The sequence below is a fragment of the Melanostigma gelatinosum genome (genome assembly GCF_949748355.1).
Source record: "Melanostigma gelatinosum genome assembly, chromosome: 4".
NCBI lineage: Eukaryota > Metazoa > Chordata > Actinopteri > Perciformes > Zoarcidae > Melanostigma > Melanostigma gelatinosum.
This window is the reverse complement of record NC_136637.1, coordinates 11315485-11332768: the sequence shown is the minus strand read 5'-3', so window position 1 is coordinate 11332768 and position 17284 is coordinate 11315485. Positions and strand designations below refer to the sequence as shown.

The window sequence follows — 17284 nt, the reverse complement described above, 5'->3', positions numbered from 1 at the left end:
TACTGTAAATTAAGTTTCTCCTGATTGAACCTTTGCCTACCTGTATAAGTGTGTCAATTATCTCCCGTTTGTTTCACTTCTCATGTTTGTTGTGTTTTATGTTATCTATGTTATTTTATTTCAAACTAATTTGCAATCATGAGAAGGTTGGTCTCGAAAATATAGTAGAGTCAAATCTTTTAGGTGTGTTTTCTAGACTTACACTGGTTATGAAAAAAAAGTAGGAAAATAATCCTTGTGTTGATTTTGGAAGTTTGACCAAGCTTCAAGATCTGAGAGAAAATCATGATTTAAGAGTCTGCTGTTGAACAGCAACCTCCTGGCTTCCGTGTAGTATAACTCAACCTATCCACAAACATTTAATTAAACGTTGGAATGCCTCACCTCTACTGCAATGAGTTCGGTGCCATTGTGCTCCGGCAGCCCCGGTGGCGTAGCCGGGTGGTGTGGGGAAGTAAGGGTTGTCTGGGCCGGTACAAAGGATGTAGAGGACAATGATGATGTTGAAGGGAAACACTGAGACAGGCAAGTCCCAGCGGTCCAACACTGGGGAGAGATCACTGAACAGAAAGGCACTGGAGATGGGGAAAAAAAGTTGAATCATGTGGCAATAGCTCAGGGTTTTCTCAACATTTTAAACTTGAAATGGTGTCTGTAGCTGAACGTATGAGGAAGTAGAAGGATTTGAAAATCTCCATAGAAACCCATTAAAAAAAAAGTTGCAAAAAGCTTAATAGTTTAAAGGTTAGAAATATGAAAAGTTTGTGTAGCTTAAAAAATGTGGAAGGAGAAGCGTTGCAAAATATGGGGGACGGAAGAAATATAAAACGAAGAATAAAGAAACAGGATAACAATAGTTGGAATGCTTAACAGCATTCCAACAATAAAGAGAAACAGGATAACAATAGGAACAGTTGGAATGCTTACCTGAATGCATACCTATTCAGCAGCAACTGACTCAATAAATAACATCAAGAACATATCTTACATATCATTTTAATGAACATCCGCAAACAGCGAAATTCTTAAAAATATACGCACCTCTCTATGAAATGTGGCAGTTACCTTTAACTGTGCACGATATCTGCTTCATATTAGGCACATTCAGGGAAGCATTGTATAAATGAACCAGAGCGCTCTTGTTGATATACATCAGAATGAAAAACACAGATCTTTGTCCAGGTTCAATAACATTTAGCTCAGGCACACCAGGCTGGAAGACAGTACACTCAAAACCATGTAAAAAGTTAGTGAAGTCAAAATGCATATTCTGCTTATGAATTATTGCATCTCAGCTACTGCCTGCATCGTTAAATAACAGATAAATAAAAACCGAAAGCTACCTCAGTCTATCTCAGTCACTTTAAAATATGCTTCACATTACAACAATGTACTTCACATCTTAAAATGACGAGACTAGTTTGTTGTGTTCAGTGGTGTGACAACAGCGTATGGTGTGCTGTATGACCAATTGCATAATATGTTCTTAGTTTGGCAGAAGTTCATGCGGCTTGAACACTGTGCAGTGCTGTGTCCTTGATGCAGCAGGAGGTGCTCATAGAAACACTGGCTGCTCCTGTCCCGTTAGGAGTCGATATGTTGAGGCTGGCATGGTCTTCAAGTGAATCTGCCCAGAGGAGGAAAAACTAACTGTGACAATATGTCCTAATAAAAAGCAAACATTGGAAAGTATTCCTGTATTTATGACGAAATAAAAAAAATATTTCCAAGCATTTCACCCCCCCCCCCCCCCCTCACCTCTCCAACAGCATTGTTCAGGATCTGGATGATCTTGTCGTGCGGTGTGGCGACGACACTCTGCCCGTTGATTTCAATGATGCGGTGCCCAACGCGAATGCCTCCTCTCTCTGCTATACCGCCCCGCATCAGACTGCAGATCTGCAACCAGGAAGAGAGAGAGGGACTTCTTACTTTTCAAAGCAAAGACTAAAGCGCCACAGAAGAACTAATAGTGAAGATGAGAATAGCGTCTCACACACACACACAGAGGATTTGAATATTGACTTACAATGCCGTCCTCCACACTGAAGCCCAGCTGAAACTTGGGATCTGGCCTCCTGATAATCGCCATCGTGACCGGCGGGCAGTGGACGATGCTAAGCTTCACATACTTCTGGCTTTTTAAGTCCTGAAATAGAAACAAAATGTGAATTTGATAACTAAAGTAAGAGCAGCATTTAAAAAAAAATGTGTTGTCACTGTTCAGTGGCTTTGACTCGTGCTTTCCTCATCAATGTTTTCTTCAATGTTCTTGTTGGACGACAGCTGAATAAAACCACTTTAGTAAATCTGACCAGAAATATTATTGTCTTTGCAAACGTCTTTATTCATGTTGCTGTTAGTTCAGTCCAGATCCCATTGATGAGTGCTGCGTTATACCTTAAAGGTCTGCAAACACAGTTGTCTTCTTTTTAAGTTTATTTAACTTTTTAAAACAATTATTTTGATGATTTTTTTCTATGTGAATACATGATGGTAAACACTGACAGTTGTTTGGTGGCCATTCAGACTTTCATGGTCACTACCCTTTGCATGTGAAATCTTATTTATATACGCTAATACAATACAACAACATGAATCTCAAAACATTCCACATTATTAGCTTCACAGTAATGAATTCATGATACTGTATCCATCACAGGTAAATGTTTCAAAGGTTGTGCTCAACCTTAACAGGACGACAAATCTTAAAACTCTTAAAAAATATTGAATATCAGCGCAAGCAGTGGCTTTAGACAACTGAATAACTCCTGATAATGGCCCTTTAAACCCCAATTAATATCTGAATCCACTTTAAAACCCTATATGTGCACTCACACTGCATGGAAACACAGTGCCATCTAGTGCCTAACTCAGAACAGTACATTATTAATGTACAGTGTTTGTATTTGTCCCTTCTTACCCGGATGATGTTCTGGCACGTGGTGATGGGCAGACCCACCAGGCTAGTGCTGTTTACAGACATGATGCGGTCCCCGATGCTTAGCTCGCCGCAGCGCTCAGTGGGACCTCCATGCAGGAGGTTAGCCACCACCACTGTGGGCAGGATGGAGCCCCAGCCCGACTCCACCACCGCCAGACCCAGGATCTCTCCGGCAGCCTTGGTGATGGCTACCTGAGCCACAGACACACACACACACAGCGATGACAATGTTTACATTTGGTTGTCCAGTTATTTCCCTACAACCATCTACACTTGAAAGCTGTCAGGGTCACAATTGAGATACATTGTAATATATATATAGAACCAGCTCCAGATCTATTGGTCAAGATGTTTTTAATGTTGGTTAGAAACATATGAAAAAGCTACAGCCTAACATGATATTGGGTAATACTGTTCACATTTTTAAGTTAAATATCAACGGTTAATGCTGTGCACTAGAAAACCCTGGATAACATCAAATTACAACGTAACGATATCTATTAATGGCCTCCTGTAGTTTGTGTTAAGACATGCAGCCACGATCACTCTGCTTACGTCTCGGATGTTCTGAGAGTCAGAAAAGTGGGCCAGGTCTCCGTTATAGAGCTCCTGACTTTCCAGATAGTCGCTGTACTCGCCAGGCCTCAGATCGCTGGCCTTGATGCCGCTGGCCTGAAGAAACTGCTGGTACGCCACACCGAACGCCTGACCGATAGCCTGGGCTATGACCTGGGCCTGGACGGAGAGAGAGAACGGACTCAGGTTGCAATTTGTTTAGTAAATATTCTTCCTTCATTTCCATACGAACACATAAAAGCCAATTGGTTAATTTGCAAAACATTAAACAGTGAACCTAAAACATACGTCACACCCCGAAACTAAAACAGACAGACAGAGCATCAAGTCTCGAATAGTTCCCTACTCTGCTTCAAAAGATGACCTATGCCTTTCAGGTTTCATTAGTTATTTGTTGTATTGACTGATTCACTTGCTGCCCATCCGTTGCAATTCTTACTTAAAATAAAACGTTTCATATAAAAGGGTTAAGTTGGGAAAACTAGCAGTAGACGCAGTGGCCTCATGGCCTTCAGTATCCCACAGCTCATTAGTATCTAAAAAGAAACCCTTCCTCCCCCGAGTCAGTCTTGCCAACAGTGGGAAACTGGGACGGCAGCCAGACCAGTTTTACATTCAGGAGAACTCGCTGGCTGTCTGATGGAAGGAAACCAGGTCAAGCTGAAGCTGAAACTGTTGTCCAGCCGAAAAAAAGCACATCTGATCTGAGACGCAACATTGAAGAGGGCAAAAGATACCTGAATAATGTCCTGACTTGTTCTGCAGCTGAAGACTCAAGACTACAGATACATTGAAACAATGAAGTTGTGGAAACAATAAAGACCATAACCGCAGAGCAGGGAACACTTTTTGCTGTTTGATTTCCTGTTTTATGAAATTACCCTTCAATAAAGTAACTCACATCGTCAGAGGAGAAGACGTGGCAGATCATTAAGCACTTCTTCTGAGGCCCGGAGGAAGAGGAAGAGGAGGCCAGGTCACCATCCTGCCCTTTACGTTTCCTTCGTGCCATCAGGACCACAATGTTATCAATGTCTGCAATGTAGGAGATCATCTGCAGAGCGTGATCCATCATGGCTTCCTGAGTGGAAACGAGACACGAGGGTGTTAATAATATTATAAACCGGGAGAAGACGGGAAGGTCTGGTACGAGACTTGAAACTGGCTTGAGATAAGTTATCCAATACGAAGAACACTGCGCCTCTGTTATTTCTTGTTTTGTCAGTTACATTTGTTATTGTCTGGTACTCTACTTGTAAGCAGAGGCTGCTGCCATAAAGCACTACATTCATGAAAACAATCTAATTTAGAAGACAAATGTGAACTTTGTGAAAATGATTGTGTGACTTTAGGAATTTCTCGTATGTTAAATATTGCTGTTGAGCAGACATTGTATCTAAATCTATTAAATCTGAGGAGTTGAAGTGGTCTTTAATGCAACAGAGGAATTTAAAAAAAGGATTTCTCCTCACAAATTAACAATAAAATAACACGACCAAAATTCAGTCGACTTTGCTTTTTTTAATTGAAAAAGTCAAGATGCTGGTATGAGAATCAAAACATTCAATTAACAGTAAGTGGCTCAACGTGACAACAATATTATTTGTCATTTATAACTGAAATCACACGGTTAAAAAAAAAAAAAAAACCTGACTTTAATGTATCTTTATATTCATAAGCATGGTGCAATGAGGAGCAACCAGCCATGCAAAGAGGGAGCCGACAGAAAATGACCCACTTAGACCCACTCTCCTGACAATTTAACGACATAGTGAAAGAAAATAGACGTCACTGTAACTGCAAAGCGCTCGTATTAAATCTCCATTGTTGCTGCCAGAGCTCAGCCTGAAGGTGAAACTTTAGCAGTGCAACGCTGCCTCATGAAAGAAAAGTTCATCAATGCACATTTCTGTCAAATCCTGAATCTAATTACGTTTCAGGCATTTTACTCATGCTGAGATAAAATAAAACAATGGATCGAAAAATAATTTGCAATTTCAGACATCGATGCAGCTCAGGGTTTAACATCTTTTTTGTATTTTACTTCCATGACATAGTGATAACTTCTCCTTTTCAAATGTATAAAAATCAATATTTCATGTGATCAAAACACACCTGAGTGTCAGCAGTGAGAACTTTGATCCGCTGGGTTGAGATGAACAGATCCACGTCTGTCATCGGCTGGGACTCTCCCTCTGGAGCCTGAAACGATACCACACAGTAACAACATCTGCCACGTTTCCACCGAGAGCATCTCTTCAGAGCGTCTCCTCTGTGAGTTCACCTTAATGCGGTCCACAGCTTCCTGAGCCTGCGTCATTCGGGCGTTTGTAGACGGGTTCTTCTCCGATTTGATCTGAGTTGAGCCCAAGTACTTGGCACCAAATATCACTCCATCCAACAGGTCTTCAGGGTCACACGGACCAGGCACTAAAAAGAGTCAAACACAAGAACAGAGACAAAGGCTTTGTGAAACTTGACACTGAAAATAAAATCCATCTTTCAATAAGATGTGCTGAAGTGACTCACCGTCTTTATATGAGGGATGATCAGCACTCTGCAATGACAGCAGAAAGAGACATTTATGAACCGTCAAGACTGAAATGAACAGTTCAAAATAAATGTATAAGCAATTTGCATAATTGATCATTTTAGTTACTTCACAACTTAAAAAGACCAAACATCAAACGACGCAAACCTGATGGTCCTCTGCCATCAATTTCAATTTTCTAACTCTGAGATTTTGTCGGCTGATTAATTGGACGAAAAGGCAACTCATAGATTAATCAAGTGAAAATATGTTTCAGTTATAACATAGCGTGTGTAACAAAAACTAGGTGACAATTAACGTGTAACTTCTCTAATGATAAACAAATGCAATTAATCGACTTTGTTTTAAGCTGATACATATTTTCACACAAATGTACAGCACACATCACAGTAAGTACTTGTGTAAGTTGCATGAGCAATAGCAATCTTCACATAACTCAATTGGAGTTTACAATGCATCCCCCTTCCTGCTGATTACAGCTAAAGTACCTCAGTTACCTGCTCGCTCTCCGCAGCAGCCTCCCCCTCCTCTGGTGGCTCCTCCCCCAGCTTCATCCACACTGGCTCAGGGTACTCATCATCAGGCAGGGAGGCGAGGGAGTCCTCCCTGTGCCGCTGCTGTTGACCGTTCCCATAATGCCCCCAGAACCTGTGAGCATCCTCCTGGCTGTAGGACACGGACACCACAGCATCCACGTCTCCTCTGTGGGGCAGACAGGTGGGACTTTGTGGAGCGCTGATCTCTGTGAACTGCAGCAGGCCCATCAGGTCTCTCTGGTGTCTTTCAGAGAACAGCAGCCCGGTGGTTTCAGTGCTGTCCTGTGTTATCAAGGAGGGAGCACACACTTCCGGCTCAGACGTGCTGGAGTACTGGTGCTGGGTGAGGTGAGGTGGTGTCCGGCGGTTGGGTTGAGGCTCTTCCCCCATCAGTTGGAGCTGGCTAAGCAAGGTGTGGATGCGGCTGTGGTCTTCATCACCCGATCTCCTGTTAGCAACCTCCACTTCCTGCTCACCGACCATATTCTCTGCATCACTCACCGGATCCCCAACAACCTCCAAGTCCTCAGCCCTCACCTTTTCCTCCACCACTTCATCCGCTTCTTCCAATTCCACCTCGATGTCCTGGACTGGCGCTGAGATATTTCCCACAAGCTCCTGCTGGTGCACGTCGCGTTGAGCCACAGTGTCACTCAGCAGTAATACTGGCTGACCCGGACTCGCCTTGTCCGGATTGTCAACAGAGGGAGGGAAGCTGGGATCATCCAGGTCTTCTGCTGAGCCCGGCTCACTGGAGGAGTCAGACCTCCAGTCTAACGGAGGAGGCTCGATCAGACTGTAGGAGTCAACATCCTCCACCTCTGAACCTGGCGCAGCGGCCACAGTTTGTCTGCTGATCTCAACCTCCGAGGCTTCATCAACAGGGGCAGAGCACGAGGAGTCTGACTGATCAGCGGGGCACACGTCGGAGTCCATTTTGGAAGAAAGCCTGTCAGTGAGAGAAGTTGAATTTAAGAGCTAATCAGGAAGTGGGTTCAATGGTTTTACAACTACGTGAATAACATCGTCATATGTAATGATGTAAACAAAAGCTGTTGCACAAACCTAACTGCCAGTTTACCAAAAGACTGTCTCACGTGTCTTTAGTACTAGTAAGACTAGACACTATCAGTTAGAGCTAGCACTGTCTGAAGTACAACCACACAACACCATGAACATCAAGATAAAGAAAGTCGTCTGAAGCGCAAAGTACAAGCACAACATGTACAATATGGGTAATATAGGGATGCACCGATGCTACTTTTTCACTCCTGATATTGATACCTGGGCCTCAGCCGATACCGAGTACTGATCCGATACCAGTGTTTAAATAATAATCTGTATTATGAGGATACTGGGATCAGACATAAACATGACTTAACTAACTTTGTGAAGCAAATTTAAACAAACAAATGTATATATATACATATACTGAATTGTTATTTATTAAAATAATGGTATCTGATCTATTTGAGTCAGTATCGGATTGATATCCGATATCAATTTTTCCACTATTTTAATCGTTCAGTATTGTATGAAAGATAACGGATCTTTATGCATGGCAGTGGCACTAAGGCCATCACTCATTCTTCGTTTCCACATTTGTTTAAAATAAAAACGTCAACTTGAACAGCTTGTATGCATGATTATCATGCAATTAACAGACAATGTTGATATTGGCATTGGTATCAGCTGACAGTATGTTTCTAAATGTCAGTGGCACGGCCTCCCTACTCACTGTACCTTACACATGTTTAAAGTAAAAACATGAATAGATGAACCGTGTATTATTTGAGTAGCTTAGTACTGAATGCACAACAAAGAGGTATGTTTATACACGGTACTAGGCCCATTTAATATAAAACACAATTTCATACAATATATATAGTCGGGGGTCCCTGCTCCATCTCTCTACCAGTTTGGGGGTCCTCGGCCTGAAAAACGTTGAAGACCCCTGGCTGGTGTAGAACAATGCGGCTTGGTAATTCCAAGTGGCTAAAGTTAGCAGTTAAAGTAGCGCAATGCTAACTAGTTAACATTAAGTGAGCTAATTACGACCCGCAGCACCCTAGAGAGGAGCTCGTTGACACTATATCATGTCGGTGTTGGTTTAAGCTGCGAAAAGAGCATCGCTCACCTCGCGCGCGGCACCCGGGGATTCTTTAGCTAAAACTCCCTAAACCGTTTCCCATTCATTTTCAATGGTAGTCCTAAACCAGTACGGATGTAATATATCTTTGGCCACCAGCACCAGCAGCGCTGTGGTGCCGTTTTGCGAGAGAAAGATTTTCTCCGGTGTTTGTCAGTCAGTCGGAGCCTGGAAAGAGCATCGACAGCCCGCATTTTCCGGATCTATTCGCTGGGTGGACACTACGTTGAACGGTAAGTCATTAAGATGAATAACAATGAATTAAAATGTCATGACAATTAGTCTGGGCTGTCTGACATTCACTTGAAAGCTTCAAAGATAAAGTTAGTTGTGTTTTTTTTGTGTTATTGTGTCGAAGGCGGACTTCTGTATGAGTTCGTTACCTTACAACGTAACGTAATCTGGAGCCGTTAACGGTTCATATCGGTTAATTCATGTCCGACTTTGATGCGTTTTTGTGACCAAAAGTATCACAAGTTAACACGAACGTGCATTCAAATAAAATGAGTTCGCGTTTACGACGCATGTCAGTGAACACAGAGGCTGAGCAGCGGCCGGTTAAGGTTATGGTGAACGTAAGATATACTCTGTTACTTTACGGACACGTAACAAAAGAACAACAAGCTGTGACCGGACCCGGTGGTTCATGTGAATCACGTTAACGTTAAATAAACACGCACGTCTCCGTTGTATCACGTCACGTATCGTCATTAATGCATGTAGTTCATAGTTCTGTACATTAACTGCTCCACGTGTGTTTGACAGCATTAGTTATTAACGTTAGTTACTTGGCAGATTCAGGATATCAGACAAAATATACTCAACTAATAAATGATGTGTTATTACAGATTAAACTACCAGCAGTATATAAAGTCATTAAAGTGATGAACACATGCTTTTTTGTACTTTTACTGAAGTCAGACTTTGAGTAAGTAAGATTTGAATGCAGGACTTTCACTTAAAGAGTATTTACACCATGTGGTGGTATTAATACATATTTTTTTACTGAAGTACAAGATGTGTAGACTTTCTCCATCACTGTTAAAATAATGTTTATGTACAAGAAGTGCAAGAAGATATTCATTTAATGACGTTCTAATTCTCGTCTGTTTGCATCTCAGTGATGGATGAAGATGAAGAGCTGGAGAGAGGGATGCTGAGTATCTCCTTCAAAGCAACACGTGCAGAGCTGTGAGTAAACATTTGATGTCTTTCATTTCTACCACCTGAAGATTTAAAATCAGTTACAGTTCAGCCGGTTTGCTGACCGGTTAATCGTGTGTTCTATTCAGTGTATATGATATGTTTTTTGTTTGTTTACCAGCTGTTTCTGCATCATCAAACAGCCAGACAACAACAGGCTCCGGGAACAGAAAGAGGTTTTTCACCAAAAACGTTCTGCCATCAACAGACAAGCATGGGACCATGACTTCTTATCCCACGTGAAGCATTGAACCGTTCTGTCTCATGTTTAGGTGTTCTGCTTGTTGTCCTTGTGACTATGAATTGATACCAGTCATGATGAGGGTACGTATCACTCTTTGTTTCCTTATATGGATAAAAAGAAACAATATGTATGTCTGAAACTGCTGTGTTACTAACACCTGAATGCATGTGTTTGAAGTGTGCCATGTTGCTTCACCTGCCTAGGTTACATCACAATGACTGGCCACTGAATATTAACCCATTGAAAGACAAACACACGTGTATGAATGAAGTATATTCTTTATATATTAATGTGAGAAACAGTCTGTCATTGGATACGGCTGAGAAAGGTGAAGTAACGATACTAACAGTTGTGTTTCTTTGTCAAAATATAAATTACTGACAAGGTGTTTTCCATTGTAGAACCATCTGCTACACTGGCTGCACCAACTCATCTGAAGGGTTCACAAGTAGATGGTAAATACATCCAACATGTAAACACATCTGTCATATTCACTGTGCTCATATCTGTTATAAACCGTTGATTGTGTTTTGTGATCCTTCTCTCCTTGCAGCTGTAACTGTAAGGAGACCAGTGCCTGTTCCTCAGGAGCTCACGTGTCTGCTCCCAGAAGGAGCGGGTCGTCCAGCAACAGAGGCGACTGTCACAGTCCCTGGTGTGTGTTATTTGACCTGTATTTGCATCTTAAAAATATACTTCATGTAGTGTTCATCAAAACTGTTGTTAATTCTATACAGTTGCTGCTGCACTGTATTCAGACAATAGGTAGGCAGCACTCCAGTGTCCAGCTTGCTGAGTTTCACAGACTACAGTGTAGATGTCATGTTACATCCTTGCTTCATCTTACTGTCAATAATAATGACAACATGTTTAATATTCTCTGTAGTGTCAGAGGCCCCCCTGATTTCTCCTGAGACGCTCAACTGTCACCTGCACAGAGAGATCAAAGTTAGTGTGAGAAGGTTTTTCATGTCAAAAGATTAAATCAAGACGCACCCAAAATCGTACTAATTTGCTCCGTTTATTCTTGTCTGACTAGGTGAGCCATCACCCAGGACGTTAGCTGTCCCCACCCGTCCTCCTCCACAGCTCCCTGGCTACGAGCATGAAGTCAGCCAGTGGACCTGTTCACAGCAGCAGAGGATCTGGATGAAGACGGAGCTGGAATCCACGGGTCTCTGGCCAGGCTGCTTTCCTGTGCGCAACCTCATGAAGATGGTGTCATTGTGACGTCTCCCTCCCCAGCCAGAATGAATCCACAGCATCTCTGATCTTCCTCCTCCAAAGTTATTTCAGCTGGAACTGGATGCTACAAGGAAAAGGGTGGAGGACAGAGGACAGCAGAAGAGGAAGAGGACTGAATCCCAGCCCACAGGTCGCAAGTGTCGATTCTGTCAGATGGATCTGAAGCAGGATCCAAACAGTCCTCACATCCACACGGGGTTCCCTGGACTAACAGGGAAGTACATTTACTGCCCGGGTAAAGTCTTTTCCTTTTACAAAGACCAGGGCATGAGAAGCAGACGACCTGCTTTTTATGAGACAGAAAAAAAGAGATGGGAGGTTGAAAAGGGAAAGTAAGAGAAAAGGGGAGTGTTTTGTCATTATTATATTTCTTTAACATATTTGTGTTGTGTATTTGTGACCTTGCATTATTGGCTCTGTGTTCAATATTCACTGTCCCTGTTGTGTTTAATAAATATATTTCATTCACTAATGTTCACATGTCTCATTAATACGTGAATCATTATAGTCAACAGTAAAAACTGCAATATAATAGGTTTATAGCCAAAAATAAGTCAAGTACTTGATAATCTATCTGCCACTACAATCTAGTGATAATCAGTAAAAGGTAAAGCTGGATAAACATTTCTTGATTTATGAATAGCTCTTTGTCATTGATGAGTGGCTTAGCCCCAGTTAGACTCGAACCTGCGTCCAGGAGCTGAAACCAGCGATATGAAATGCTGCAATTTCATTGGCTGTCAGCGTATGCCAACTATACACGGCTTGCCCGCGCGGGTGTCTCACGGGTTCTTTGTGCACACAGACTCCTCTGGGTGCCACGACACATGAGTTACTGAGGTGGTTTGGGAAATCAGTCTTTTCCAAAACTTTGGCTTCATTTTATTCGTCATACTAAAATCTGCAGCAATCTTACATGATCACTTGTATCTCACGTGAGAGTAAAATCACAAAACAAAACCGCCTTCCTGTCATTGATGTCGAGTCGACACTTTTATATATATTCATCGACTCTGTAGCTGTGCTGCGTTCACGTGCTGTTGTAACTTCCCTATTTTCATCAGTGGACTGTTTCTTCCTCATATTTCTCTACAGTCTACGAACTCCTGAGTTACAAAAAAACCTCGTATTTAATGGAAAATAGAAACTTTTAGCGTTTTTTGGTGTGGCTGTGTGACATGAGGCTGATTATTTGCGCCATTATCTGCGCCACTTTATGTCAATCTCGATCCGACCGTCAGCACTTTAAGGCAACAGTTGCACAAGTCATGTGGACGCTTTCAGACCTGCTTAATCAAACATCGAGCAAACAGCCAACCGAAGACAGTCAAATCAATTTATTTAAAAAAGTTCAATAGTTTCCATAATCTAAAATTACTTAACATATAATTCAATTTACATTTCAAGCAGCTTCTGTCCAATTTGACCATTAACACAGACTCAAGTTTCTACATAAAACGTCACCAGTGTTTTCTTAAGGGCTGTTTTCTACTGATTCTTCAAATCAGCTGAGCTCAACACCCGCGGGATTAGTGAAACTTAGTGAAACCAGTTTCTGTAGTGTAGCTTGGGGACTTTACATCCTTTAAGCTGGTCTGTAATTCAACATTTTGTGACAGAAATCAAATTTTTACTTGAGTGATTCCAGTAGCCTTGAAAGTAGACTTGAAAACTGTACGCATGTCATGTAGGATCTGAACACCGTTTTCTGAAACGTCTATATTGTACTTATATAGTGTATGTACTTTTATCTGCATGTAATGACGATATCAATTCAAAATATATTTCAAAATGTATTTCTGTTTTCATGGAATTTAAGTTTCTTTGCCACATTTTCAAAAGGCTTTCAGTCACATTCGATGAAGCACTTATAAGATTGGCTACAAGTCTACTTTGATTATTCACAGTTGTAGGTCCAGATGATTTCATATGTTCATATATCTGTACAGTCTGATCACATTAAATATTTGCTGCTCATCCTTTCACTCAGCATTTTCCACAAGTACATATCAGTCATTCAGTCAAAGCACCTGATCTATTCCTCATGAGCGGTAAAGACTATGGACCGTCTGTCCCGTCACTGTCTCCGGCGTTCATCTGGATCAAACCAATCAGTGACGAGATGGTGCCCATCAGCCCCACCAGCCAGTTGGGGAATCGTCCAGCCCACAGGAAGCCGGGCGGCATCCAATGAATGGCATTACCGAGGTCGGCCATGCTGCTGAGGATGGAGAGTGACTCCCTTTGCATCCGTCTGCGGAGCTGAGAGCGGCTGCACAAGACAAAAAAAAAAAAACACAGGTTCATCAGGACATTTTCTTTTCCATTACAGAAATATGTGAGACACTGTGAGAACTCGACAGAAAACTGGAGCTACAACACCTGTTGCCACCTCCATCCCTCTTCAGCTTCTTCTTCAGTAGCAGCAAAACTCGGAGCGATCTAAAGAGCAAACGATTCACATGACAACTCTGACAAGACTGAGAGTGTTTAATGGCTATTTGCTCCAAATTCAACAAGTAAAGCAAGTGAATAAGTACTGCTCAATCTTACAAATGAGTCCATTAATAATCAGCATTTTGCAAATGAGGCTTTAATTCGAAAAATAAATGCACTTTGGATTTGTGAAGCAAAAACAAATTTTCTAATTTACTTGAAGGATAAGACATTATTCTTCATCTTTCGATATTTATTTATATATTTTTCATGAAAACCAACGACGTCTCGGTCCGTCTTTTGGTGTTCCTGACTTACTTCTTCTCACAGTGGCTCTCAACATCGAGCCGATTGGTTCACACTGAAGATTTTTAGCATCAGGTCACAAATATATAGTTTCAGTTTTTTTTAAATGCTTAGTAATTTCCTAAAACAGCTGGTCACTGTAGCGTTTGACAAACGTTACTCCAATAGGAGTAATTAGTGTATTTGTAATAATTTCAACAATGAATTAATCCATGTTCGAGTGAGTATTCACAGCAGCAGGACGGTGTTTGTGGGATTGACTAAAAATAAAAATAAGAATTTACCCAGCGTTATACATCATTATTATATCCTCATTATGTATGAATTCTGTATTGATTTGAATCAACATATAAGTTACAATATAATATAATTAATATGAATGTAATTAATTAATATAATTAACATATCATGAAATGTCAGTGTTTCCAGTCAGATTTGATTAGGTGTCTGTGGACAGGTGAACTCAGACCTGAGTATTCCCAGCAGCAGCGAGGTTCCCCACAGCACCGTGCTGAGCAGCCACCACTTATCAGACTTCACTTTGATGAGCTCAGCGTCAGCAGCCCACGCGACGTGCTCACAGGGGTAGTACAGCTGGTCGGCCACGTTGGTCAGCACCGACACCAAGCGCACGCCTGCGTCCTCCTCCTTTGAAAGACACGATGCCATGTTTGCATTAATGCTGCATTTCGCCGGGTAAAACTGTGTAGCTTTTTAATTTTCAAAGTCAGAATTGTTTTCACAGAGAATAATTTGTTTATTATTATATTGATTTACATTTTTCCTTCATAAATTAATATCTGCCGCCAACTGGCGAGTAAAATTTGAACACTTTGCTATTTTAAACAAAGATTAAAGAGCTTTCCTTTTGTTCGTTTGACTTAATCTGTAGCTGTTGAACACCAGAAAAACATAAGTCTTTCATCTTTGTTAAAATGAAGAAGTATTCAAATAGGCTACAATAGCAGAGGCCCACTTTGCTCAGAATATGGACAGAGAACCCTTTTATTCATCATTAAATAAATCTAGTGGAACAGGAGCGAATCCATCCTTCCTTCCCTCCCTGACTGAATGAATTAAGAAGAACAGAGCAGAGAGTTGTTGTGTGGCTGACCCCGCCTCCGATTCCATAGCTGTGGGAGTAAGCCAGCATGGACAGATCATCAAACAGCCTCAGCACCGTCCTGCAGTGGCTGAGCTGAGCAGAAAACAGCAGCAGACGTTTCCCGAGCCGGTGAGACGAAACGTCGGTTTGTGCCTTCTGGGAAAGAACTCCTCCGACCAGCTGTGAGCCATAACAGAACGTCCGGATCTGAAAAGACAAACCGAGGAGGGAAAAATGCCAAAAGTGTGATGAGCCACCCTTAATGAATAGTTTGTTGTGCTAATGGATTATTAATGTAAATAAATCGTTTACCAATCCTTTATAGATCAGCAATGAATCACTAAAAAACAAACAGTTTGAGTTGTCCGGCTTCAGACCAAAATGCATTCATTAACAACTATTTATTTCACAAGCCATTGACTAGTTCATGATTGATCAATCTGCAGATCATATTCTCAGGTCAACGAAACATCAGAAAATATTGAAACATCGTCACTATTTCCCGATACAATTCCCAGAGCCCGAGGCTACTTAAAAAGCTGAAACCAGAGAGTGTTTGGCATGTTTGCTTGAAAAAATGAGCAACATGATGATTGATTATCAAAGTAAATGATTATTGATAAACTCCTGCATGTCGAGTGAATAATGGACGGTTTAGTATTAATGCAGTATTTCAACATTTCCTCAGTCATTTATATAGTTTGTTATAATTATATTAGATGTATTATTCATCACATTGTACTAAATTAGTATTCTATGTCATATTGCTGTACTATACAACTACTTTATCTTATGTTATACCATATTACTACATTTTAACTTATATATTGTATCTCATACTATAAGGTATTATAGTTCTATTGTAGCTGTTTATTAATACTGACAAAGTACCATTACTTTATCATATGATATATTAGTCTACTGTTTACGAGACTTGCTGCTATTAATCACACCTCTGTGACTTTCGCCTGGTGATTTTATCTTTCAGTGCTTTTTAATTACTAGTTTCTATTTTTACTTAAATTTTAATTTTAATGTTATATACCTCTAGTTATCTGTACTTATTTTTGTCCTTGTGCTGCTGTGACAATATAATTTCCCCTCGGGGACAATAAAGGTTTATTATCTTATCTTAATGTCACAGAGATGAATGATACACAAATTAAAAAGAAAACTGAAATAAATATATTTCTGTACTAGTAGTTAGTATTTATATTTCAGTACTCTCGGCCACCCTGTCTTATGGGTTTATAAGGTGTAACTAATACAGAGTGGTGGATTGTAACTTGTAACAACAAATTGGCTAAATTATTATATATTTTATAGGTTAAGATACCAATCAGTATATTATCTCCACCTTTACCAGCTGTAACATTAAAGTGATGAATCATTTTAATCTAGAATAAGAATTACAAGTTGTACAACTTTTGGTACTCTAAGCATATTTTGATGACAATACTTTTGTACTTTTATCGAAGTAACATTTTGAATGCATGACTTTTACTTGTAACAGAGTATTTTTACACTCTGGTATTACTACTTTTACTTAAGATGTGAGTACTAGTACTAGCCTGTATTGTTTATCAATGGCTTGCTGGCTGCTGTTTTCGTGTTAAACGTGTGTGGGCTACACTCTCAGCTGGAATAGATGGACTATCACATCAAAGTTGTAAAAACGAATAAACGATCCCATATCAACAGTAGACTATTTAAATATAAAACTACACGAGTACTTACGACTTTATCTCTTCCTCTGTATGACTCCAGCAGTCGGACCAGAGACTCCACAGACGGCTGCATGTCTGTCTCTCTGCTGCTCAAACACTCACGACGCAGTATAATAAATAAACACTGATGTGAAGCAGAACATCTCCACTTGTATCTTTATCTGGTCTGTGAGCAGCTGGACTTTGAAACAGGAAGTACACAAACAGACTGAAGTAGACGATCAACGATTCAATAGAACTTCTTCTTCTTCGTCTTCTTTTT

At 40.8% G+C, this 17284-nt stretch overlaps 2 protein-coding genes across 4 annotated transcripts; both read right to left on the bottom strand.

Annotated features, from left to right (window-relative positions):
- Positions 1 to 1003: 1003 nt before the first annotated feature.
- Positions 1004 to 13603, bottom strand: LOC306776418 (amyloid-beta A4 precursor protein-binding family A member 3). Of its 3 annotated transcripts, none has more exons than XM_079267101.1 (11): positions 13479 to 13603; positions 6569 to 7556; positions 6050 to 6077; positions 5805 to 5950; positions 5636 to 5722; positions 4422 to 4601; positions 3500 to 3679; positions 2924 to 3136; positions 2030 to 2149; positions 1759 to 1899; positions 1004 to 1627 (listed from the first exon to the last, which is right to left on the bottom strand). In XM_079267101.1, the coding sequence occupies exons 2-11, from the start codon at positions 7541 to 7543 to the stop codon at positions 1556 to 1558; spliced, it is 2142 nt and encodes a 713-aa protein (XP_079123227.1). In that variant the 5' UTR covers positions 7544 to 7556; positions 13479 to 13603; the 3' UTR covers positions 1004 to 1555. The 3 variants fall into 3 exon arrangements, with proteins under 3 accessions (XP_079123227.1, XP_079123226.1, XP_079123228.1); XM_079267100.1 differs by lacking the exon at positions 13479 to 13603 and adding an exon at positions 8745 to 8815; XM_079267102.1 differs by lacking the exon at positions 13479 to 13603 and adding an exon at positions 8485 to 8544.
- pex11g (peroxisomal biogenesis factor 11 gamma) lies at positions 12771 to 17193 on the bottom strand. The gene is made up of 5 exons (XM_079267103.1): positions 17033 to 17193; positions 15305 to 15502; positions 14660 to 14838; positions 13831 to 13890; positions 12771 to 13720 (listed from the first exon to the last, which is right to left on the bottom strand). The coding sequence occupies exons 1-5, from the start codon at positions 17093 to 17095 to the stop codon at positions 13507 to 13509; spliced, it is 714 nt and encodes a 237-aa protein (XP_079123229.1). The 5' UTR covers positions 17096 to 17193; the 3' UTR covers positions 12771 to 13506.
- Positions 17194 to 17284: the final 91 nt, after the last annotated feature.

Bases quoted from the DNA above. Each gene is read 5' to 3' on its own strand.
- LOC306776418 (XM_079267101.1), bottom strand. From the start codon at position 7,543: ATGGACTCCGACGTGTGCCCCGCTGATCAGTCAGACTCCTCGTGCTCT. The intron at 5,951-6,049 runs GTGAGTCACTTC...GACTCTTTTTAG, and splicing joins TCATCCCTCATATAAAGACG to TGCCTGGTCCGTGTGACCCT. The intron at 5,723-5,804 runs GTGAACTCACAG...GTATCGTTTCAG, and splicing joins AAGCTGTGGACCGCATTAAG to GCTCCAGAGGGAGAGTCCCA.
- pex11g (XM_079267103.1), bottom strand. From the start codon at position 17,095: ATGCAGCCGTCTGTGGAGTCTCTGGTCCGACTGCTGGAGTCATACAGA. The intron at 15,503-17,032 runs GTAAGTACTCGT...TTGTCTTTTCAG, and splicing joins ACAGAGGAAGAGATAAAGTC to ATCCGGACGTTCTGTTATGG. The intron at 13,891-14,659 runs GTCTGAGTTCAC...TTTGCTCTTTAG, and splicing joins CTGCTGCTGGGAATACTCAG to ATCGCTCCGAGTTTTGCTGC.